This window comes from Limulus polyphemus, unplaced genomic scaffold (assembly GCF_000517525.1).
Source record: "Limulus polyphemus unplaced genomic scaffold, Limulus_polyphemus-2.1.2 Scaffold79, whole genome shotgun sequence".
NCBI lineage: Eukaryota > Metazoa > Arthropoda > Merostomata > Xiphosura > Limulidae > Limulus > Limulus polyphemus.
Window position 1 is genome coordinate 76,328 of NW_013665689.1, and position 9,678 is coordinate 86,005.

Sequence of the window (9,678 nt, forward strand, 5' to 3'; positions counted from 1 at the left end):
TTAGTAGAGAGAGAGAGAGAGGAAAATTAAACTTAAAAAAAGTAATGAATATGATCAAAATCTAGTCTAAAATTTCAGAAAAAAAAGATACAAATTAAAAATTGTGAGCTCTTAATACTTGTCCGATTTTCTCAAAAAGCTGCAATCTCTCTGACCATAGAAATTTGTAAAAAAATGACATTGCTGTACTGTCAAACTATGAAAGATTACAGACTGCTTCCCTTAAAATTTTTCACTGATATTATTTCTTCACTGTCAAAAGTTCGAAACATTTATCTGCTTAATTTTCACAGTGAAAAATGTAACTCTTAAAAATTATGACTTTTACAATAAACAGTAGCAGAAAGTAAACATTTTCAGATTAAAAAGTCTGATGTGCATGTCAGAGTCTTTTATCTAATATGTAGTATTTGGTCTATGCAGTCTTTTATATATTGGTGAGACAGGTTGCAATGTTAGTGAGAAATTTGTGAACATAGAAGACATATTATTAACATTATTATCAATGAGCCAGTCTACCAACATTTATGCAACACCAACACAATTTTTCACACCTCAAACTAGTTCTGCTTCAATTTATGGCAAAGCTAATAAGACTATCTGTCACTGTTACTAACTTTGAACTGCTGAAAGCAATTGTCCGGCAGCACTGCTACAATTTTTTTTTCTTGTACATACCAAGGTTTGAGGAACACTTTACTAACTGATTAATTGAGTGTAATCAGTTATTAGGACCATCAATTATTTGTTTAGCAAATACTGCTTAAATCACAGCCATACACAACAAAAGACTTTATTTCAATGATGTAAACAACTATACAACTAGAACACACATGTTTTTGCAGTAGGAACATATATTAACTTTTGAAAATTAGTTACTATAAGCATTCCTTCACTTTAACTCAAATGAAATAGCAATAATATGCAGATTAATTTTACTGGTTGTGGCTGTATGATTTATTTTTTAATAGACTATTTTGATATTAATTGTGGTGTTTATATGTGTCAAAAGAAACAGTTTAAAATTGGTTTCTATCTTTGTAACCTTCCAAAAGACTAATAAGATATTTCCTTTAACAAGCTGAATAATTTTTTCAGGTCCAGTATTTGTGTAGTATACACTTTTTTTCACCTTAAAGTAGGGAGACATGAATCTGTATTTCTATTAAGTGTTTTAGTATAACCACACAAGCATGAATTATTATTCCACTGGAGTTTTTTTCGACTGTTAAATATTACATGATTTTTATGTGTAATTGTATTAATATTCAGAAAGATTTTTTTTGGAGTTGTAACAGAATTACTAAATTTTTCTTTATTTCAGACAACTTGAAGACGATCGACCAGGGACACCTCTAGCTGATGAACCCCCTTTAGAACCTGAACCCCCAGGTCAAGAGGTGCTACAAGCTATTAACCATGATGAAGATAAAGGGGCCGGAAACACTATAGTTACTATCACTACACGTGGCCCACGCTATATGCTGAGTGTGAGTTTTGGTGTTTGATTCCTATTACATGATTTTTAAAACCAATTTTATTACTTTGAAATCTCCACCAGAAGTATAACATAACATTAGTTTTTAGTACTTCAAAGTTTAAACCTTCTTTACACGTATGATGTTTTTTGTCTTGTGTTTTTTTTTTTGCTTAACAGCCTGAAACCCAGTATGTATTTAGTTTTTTATCAAATTGGATATTTTTACTTGCATAATCTAAAGTTGGTTAAACCTCGCAATATACTTCGTATAGTCTATCTTAAAATTACAGAATTATAGTGAATTAGTTTGATAATCGTAATTCGTAACTATGCCACATAATTACTTCAATTGTTAGGAAAAATATTCTAAGTTAACTGTTTCATATTGTAGGTAGTACTATGACATTGTTTTTGAACTTTAAAAGTTATGATGTTGCTCACTGATTTTATTTTTTGGAGTGAACAATAAAGCAAAATAACGTTTTCATGCAATTTTTGCATTTTCTGTAGGGTATTACTAGAGATGGATTTAGAACTTCTCCTCCTCCACAGGCAAGACCAATTCCACCCAGTCATGGTTAGTGATCCTTGATTTTTTTTTCATACCTTTTTTACTGTGCATGTAAAAGTTGTTTTTTATTATGTAACCTTATGTATTTTGTGAATAACTTGAGTAAGGTAATAGGGATCCATACGTTTTATAACAGATTGACTTGTTTATGATAATTGCTTAAATAGTTATGAGTATTATGTTGCTGTGTTAAGTCATATTACTGCTCTGTAGTATAGTGATTCTGATTTATTAATCATAAAAGAATGTAAATCACAGTAATTTTGCAGTATAAATTAATTTGTCTTAGCTAATGTGGCTTAGATATATCCTTTTTTTTTTATTACCTCTATACTAATTTTCTCATTTTTTGATACATTTATTTAGGTCCTTCCCTAGATCGTCGACCTCCATTAATACATAGAGGGCCACTTCCACAACATGTTGTAAGGTGTGTGTCTAAACTCTCTCTCTCTTTTAATTTATAATTTATTAATACTATAATATGAATATTTTAAAAGATATCTGTCAGTTGGTTATTAGTAAATGACTATGAAAAGAAATGATTAAAGTCTTTCTTTTTACAGTTCTGCTCCTTCAGGATATGGACGAACACACCCACCATATGTTTCAATTACCAGTGGACCACCATTAAATTACCAAGTGTCTGCCAACTATCCAGCTCCTGCCCGTCCATCATTACCACCCGCTCCACCAGTAGCTGGCCTCTCTCCACCTACATATCCTGGACAGCCTCCTCCACCTGGTATGAAAACAACTCATCTACAATTTAATTTGAATGAGAGTAACTAGATTTGAAATACATCAAACTGTATACCAAGTTCATTGCTAGCATAAGCTGAACTTGGAGGTATGTTGTGTGTGTGTACATAGCTGGTATTTTCACATTCCTTTCTATTATAATGTGAATAGTACTACAACTTGTTCCACATGAAGTGGTCATTTCCCTCGGTTTCTGTAAACTGTGAAGCAAGTTGATTGACATTAAAAAGTAACTTCTTAGTTTGATTGATCACTTGTGCTTTAATTGCTGAACTTTCTGTAGTATATTGTATTTGGTGGATGGTTAACATGGATAAAATATAAAGACAACAAAAGTCCTGTTGGTCTACCTATGCCATTCTATCCACTAAACAAAACAACAAAAAAACACTCAAGTCAAGCCCTTATCATTCAAACATTTATCAAGCCTTCATGTAAGTTTACTGCAGCACCACATGTGAATGTAATGCATTCTAAAGGTCAACTATACTGTTAGAAAAATAAAACTGTTTTGGCTGAAGATGACACATACTCTGCCAAAATTTATATTTGTGTCCCCTAGTCTTTCTATTCTCACCATTAAATATGAAAAGAGATGATACAATGACACTATCAGTTCCTAGACAATATTAAACACCTTAGTAAGATCACACTTAACTCCTACTTTCATTTTTCAAGAGAAAATTTCGGAAATCTTAAACTGTCCTTGTATGAGAAAATTTCCACCCCAGGTATCTAAATTTTTTTGTAAAGCAGTAGCATGTTACTCACAGCTGCCAACAATCAAGTCCTTAAAATCATTAGCAAATTTGTGTAATTAATTATCCTCTATGTCACTGATATAAATTGAAAAGAACAAAGACCCTAGCACTGAGTCATAAGGTACCCAACTTGTAACATTTATCCAGTTTAACTGATCTCCATTTATAACAACCCTCTGCTTTCTTATGTCAAGCCACTTCTTTATTCAGTGAGCAAACTTAAATACCTGTAGATGTCATTTTTAAGTCTCTTATGTGGCACCTAGTCTGATGCTTTCTGAAAATCCACACCATAAATCTTTTGAACATAAGCAATAACCTCTTCAGAAAATGTCAGAAGATTAGTAGAGAACTATGTTAACCATACGACAACATTTTAAACTTTCTTACATGACTTTGCAAAGCATCTTTTATCAGAGTTACAAATCATTTCCAACCACTGATGTAAGACTAATAGGCCTATAGTTACCCAGCAAATTTTTATCACCACCATTGAAAAGAAGAATAACATTAGCCAACTTGTATCCCTCTGCCATCTGCTCACTATTCATGGACTTGCAGTTATTGGCCCACATATCCTATCTTTAACCTCCTTTAAAATCTTTAGGAAAATATTACCTGGTCTAAAATCCTTATCATTATTTAAACTTCCAAATTTTATCATAACAAGCTCAGAATTAATGTGATCATCTTGCTTTAACTTGTTTTCGTCTAGCATTTGCTCAGGATGAGGAATATTACTTAAATCTTCATGAGCAAAAATTGGAGAAAAAGTAGAATTTTATAATCCAGCCATCTCATAATCATCAGATATTAGCCTTCCTTTGTCGTTTCTCTTAAAGGTTCTATTCCTATCCTAATATTTTACTGACCTTTAATGTATTTAAAGGAGTCCTTACTGTTAATTTTCACATTTTCATTCAACCTTTTTTCACATGCCATTTTTTATTTCCTAATTTCCTTTTTGGTCAACTCTCTTGGTCTTCCATAATCCTCTAAGTTTCCTGTCATAGCAGTTACCTTAAACTTCTTAAATTCAGAATTTTGTGCATTAATTTTATTTCTTATACCCTTTGTGAAGCAATCTGGTTTTTTACATTTACCCACCATTTTTTTTCTATAACAAACACGTTTATCTTGAAAATTTAAAAATTTATTTTTTAAATTTCTCCACAATCGATCAGTATTTTCAGTTCAGTTGCCTCGTTCACAACTGATAATTCTTGTTACATACTTTTGAAACTCCTCTTTTTTCAAATTTTCCCTAACCTTCATATTTAGTAAAATATCAAATCTAATTCAGCAATGATCACTTGCAACCAGATGTTCCAAGTCTCCACTCTCTCAATCATTTCTATATTAGAAGTAAAAAATAAATGTAAAATAGCATTGTTCCTAGTAGGTTTCTGAAAACTTGTTTTTCTCATGGCTTGACTTTAACATTTCACAAGATATATATATATATATATATATAACTAAAATTAAATCTCCATGATTGTTAACTCAGTAACAGCTGAAATCTTAATCTTACTGTAGTAATTTCTTATTAATTTCATCTGGTGGTCTTTAACAAATTCCAACTTTAAAAACTTCTACAAATATTATAGATGCTCTTTCAAAAAAAAAAAGGAAACTTAGCAGCTTGCAAAGTAGAATTGTTTTCTATTACAAGTTTTATTTTAAGCTCAAAGTATTTACAAGTAAATTCCAAACTTCAGGATATAAGGTGGTCCAAAATTATCTTTTCTATTTTACAGTTTAATAATTAACTAACTAATGAAACAATCATGCAGTTTTCAACATCTTGTAGTCCAACTCAAACGTTTTTTTTTTACTGACATGTCCATGGACTTCTGTGTATGCACCATTAGTGGCTAGTAGCATGTCTAACCAATATTTGATTTCAGTCCATGTTCACTATAACATGCCCACAGTTACAGTGGCGATGGTGTCTGTTGTTCTGGTTTTTAGCTTCGTGATGTTTGTTATAGGTGTGCAATACACGATATCCGTATTGGCCTTTGTAATTATGCTGCACCACAATAACTGACTTGGTCTTTTGCAAGCCAAACAACACCTTGGACCTCTTCTTGCACGGTTGCCTTTTTGCAGGGTAACACTACTCACTGGAAAGAGAAAAAAAAAACATGACACTAAATAATATTCAAAACTGCATGGTTGTATTTCCTTAGTTATTTAATTATTAAATTTTAAAATAGGAAAGATAATTTTGGACCACCCTGTATTACTTTGATTCAAATTTAATTCAGTAGCCAATCAGTGATGGTGGATTAAACCCACGAGTCCAAGGGTTGCCGAATACTTGTTAGTTTCTGCAATTAATTATGTTTGTTTGCAAAGTTAAAAGCAAACTCCTGACTGATATGGTTATCTGAATTAAATCTCAAAAATGTTTTTATTAAACCAGACTCATGTCTGTGTTATTGGAATAAGTAAGACATTAAAGGTCCAAAAATCATTATTTTTGTATGTTGTGTTTGGCTAATGTTTTATTTCTGATGTCACTTATCCTTACTCTGAAATGTTCAACAGCTCTGTCACTTACAGGCAGCAACTTGAAAAATAATTACTGACTGTATAAGGGAAAACAAAGCTAGCATATATAGCATAGTTACTACTGTTTGTTTGGTTCTTAATCTTCAAGTTAGTCTTTTGAAAAATATGTGTATTGTTTGTTATAAACTAAAATGTCACTTTCAGTTGTTGATTTAACTGGGTGTAACTTGCACAGGGTAGTCAATTTTAACCAGAAGAATTTTTTGCATAGCTGAATTTAATAATAATAAAACCTGACAAACTGAACATTCTAGAAGATTTTTTTCATATTTTTAGCAGAAAGCTTATGAAATTTTCACTATAAAATTGGATTTGACAGAAAAAGAATAATTTTATCCTAAATGTGTAAATGTTAGTTATTTTGCTAGAAAATGCATAAGAAACTTTAGGTACAACTCGTATCCACACGTTAATAATAAATAACAGATGGAAGATAGGAAATTGTATCTTTTAAGAGTTTTTTTCTACAGTATTCGAATAGTGGTTTTTATTTATAAAAAATGCATGTAATGGCTAGTAAGTCACAAATGTATTTGACCATGCTTTAGTTTCATAAAGAAAATAGAAGAAAAATAATTTAAAAAAAATGTGTATACAAAAAGACAGATGTTATATATAAATCCAGTAGCAAACTACAATATACTTATTTTATTCTCATTCTGCACAATTGTGTTTTTTTTTTTTCAGAGGAGAAGAAATAGTGATTGTAACTTTAGTCTTTGTATAGTTACTGCTTCAAGTTTTATGGTTTGATTTAGGATCATGTTTTATATTAATAAGACCTAATTAAGGATTTTTGTATTCAAAGAAATTATCTCATCATGTGGAGGTTTCCCTACTCAGTTACAGAATTTTTATAGCACTTGCTTACAAAATATTTTACAAAAACAATAGCTAAATAATTTGTAATTATGTCCATATAGTATACATATTTTATTAATTTTTTGTTCTCTTTTTTTTTTTATCCAGGTTCCTCACCACTTCGCCATGCCCCATATCCCCCACCACAACCTCCTCCTCCTGGTGTGGGACAGATTGCTCACCCAATTCCTCCATTAGGATATCAACCCACAGAAAAACCTTATGGACAAGATAGGTAGAGGAATTATGATTTACTTGCTTTGTAGTTCCCTTAAAAGTTGTATAATATCATGTAGATAAGAAGTAGATACAGATTACACACACACACACTAGTTGCACAGTAAAATGATGCAATTAGAATAATCAACGTAACTTGACATACATTAAAAGTAAAAAAAGGTAGAACATTGAAAGGTCTGACAAAAATTATAGTTAATTATTCTTATGTATTCACAGTTAAAAATGAATAAGCATGGTGAAAGCAAAGAAAAAATGTCATAAGAAATGTGAAAACATTTCATGTGACATCCAAAGTATAAATTAGCAATTTAGGGGTAAAAGAATTTAAAGTAAACAGACAAGGTTTGTGAAAGGTGTCATGATATCAGGATTTATACTTTAACACTCACATTAATGGGGGAAAATATTTATATATTATCAAATACATTGTTCACTTAAATTTATAGACTGAACGAAATATCCGTGATAATACTTGGTAAAGTATTGGAGGGTTTCTCAGATAAAATATTAAAAATTAGTTTGAATCTTGAGGTGACATATGCTGTTGGTTTAACTTTCCTCTAGTGGCAACTTTTTATATCCTGTTGTCACACACATACAAATGTGGAGTTTAGTTTGTGTGTTACTTAAAATTTTTACGATATAAGTAATAGAGTAAGGTTAAATATAGTTTTATGTTTTCTAATTATCATATAGGTGTAGTTATGAAATGTGCCTACAAGACAAAACTTTTTTTTTATAAGAGAAGAATTTATATAAAGAATTAGACTAAACAGCTATTGGTATTTGCTAATCATTTAATTGAAAACTCCATTAATCATTTACATTCAGTTAACTCTTTCTCCTCGGGCTGATGCAATTTGTATAACTTTGACTGGGGAAGAACATTTATGCAAAAGAACATATAACTGAGCATTCCTCACAAAACTTCATAAGATTTTGTTAAAATTTATAAGTATTTGTTTTGTACACAAAGAATGACATTAGTTTAATTATGTCTTTCTAATAGAAATGTTATTTATCTATGGTAGTTATTTGCACTCAAACTGTTAAAATAGGTCGAGTATAAGGTGATTTTCATTTTAAGTATAAAACACTTTTCTTTGTCTTAGTTTCATATTTTATTTGCATAACATCTAGAACCTTCAAAATGAATATCAAAAGTATTTAAGGTAAATGTTTATATTTTATTTTTCATTTTCTCTACCATATCACTAGCTCTAGCTATTATCATCAATGTACAATGCGATGAAATAATTAAAAATAGAAAAAAATACATGCCTATTAATTTTTTGTAGAATATCTTGTTAAGTTTTGTTAAGTTTATAATTTCATGTTTTTCCTTTTTACATGTTGTTAATTTTTAATGTTTTAATTCCTTTCTTGTTCTTTACCACTAATTATTCATCTCGCCACAAGTCAACGGTGTCCTTGAGGCATATTATGGTGTCTGGCACACATGTGCAACCTTTCGGCAAAGGTTTCATGCACTGTGCAATATAATAAGCCTTGAGAACCTATGCAAAGTATGACGTGTATTTAAAAATATTTAAACCTTTCAATTTTACAATTTAAAACATAACTAATACATAATTACTAAAATATAAGGGTAAGACCTAAATACAATTTAAACTGTATTTCTATTTAGATAAGAAATAACTAAGTGCCATAGTTGATCAAGCAGCCAACAATACTACAGTCAGTTACATGCTCCATGACAACAACTGTGCATCAATTTCATAGATTATAGTGTAAAATGAGCTTTTTCTAATGACTATACACATGTATGTAACATCTACATGTTGGCTACAAAGCTCAAACAAATTTGTTGAATATAGGTGTGGCAGGTCTCAGGGGTTGAAAATATGTATTACTTTTTTCAACTGTATTCATTCAGAGATCTTTAATGTGCAGGAGGTAAAAGGTTATGTAAACATCTTAAGAATCTATACATACTTCTATGCAACTGCCATTGTACTATTGAAGATAGAGAGCCAAAGTAGAGAATTTTCATAGCTTGTTGGTCAAGTGACAATACATATGAAGTTTTTTAAAGGTTGCTTTCGAAATAAAGGACTTAAAACTCAGAATCATAAAATACATTATAATGTTAATCTAATTCATATAAATTGATAGTAAAGGTATTTAATTAAATTTTGAATGTAACACAGTGAGTTGCACAGAAAAGTCTTTAAAGTGGTACCCGTGGTTAAAGGGTGAATCAATTACCAAAATTTTCCTCAAAAAATGGTAGGTACAAAAAAAAAAAAATCCTTAGTGGCAAATGCTGCCAGCCATTTATTATTTGCTCTAGTTAGCACCTCAACAACAAAGAAAAAATTGACAGGGTGTGCTGCCAAACAGTTGCCTTCACTCTAGTTGGCAGTTTAAAAACAACAGGAAAACGATGTTGATGACAGTTGCTT

General features: G+C 30.6%; 1 protein-coding gene across 2 annotated transcripts in view; it reads left to right on the forward strand.

The window, feature by feature from the left end:
* The window catches only part of LOC106467317 (E3 ubiquitin-protein ligase RBBP6-like), a 79,394-nt gene that overhangs the window by 63,398 nt on the left and 6,318 nt on the right, over window positions 1-9,678 (forward strand). For both annotated transcript variants that reach the window (XM_013927665.2, XM_022396136.1), the window contains exons 11-15: window positions 1,325-1,490; window positions 1,991-2,057; window positions 2,418-2,481; window positions 2,618-2,796; window positions 7,121-7,247. In XM_013927665.2, the coding sequence (XP_013783119.1) occupies window positions 1,325-1,490; window positions 1,991-2,057; window positions 2,418-2,481; window positions 2,618-2,796; window positions 7,121-7,247 (603 nt within the window). The remainder of the gene's footprint in view (window positions 1-1,324; window positions 1,491-1,990; window positions 2,058-2,417; window positions 2,482-2,617; window positions 2,797-7,120; window positions 7,248-9,678) is intronic.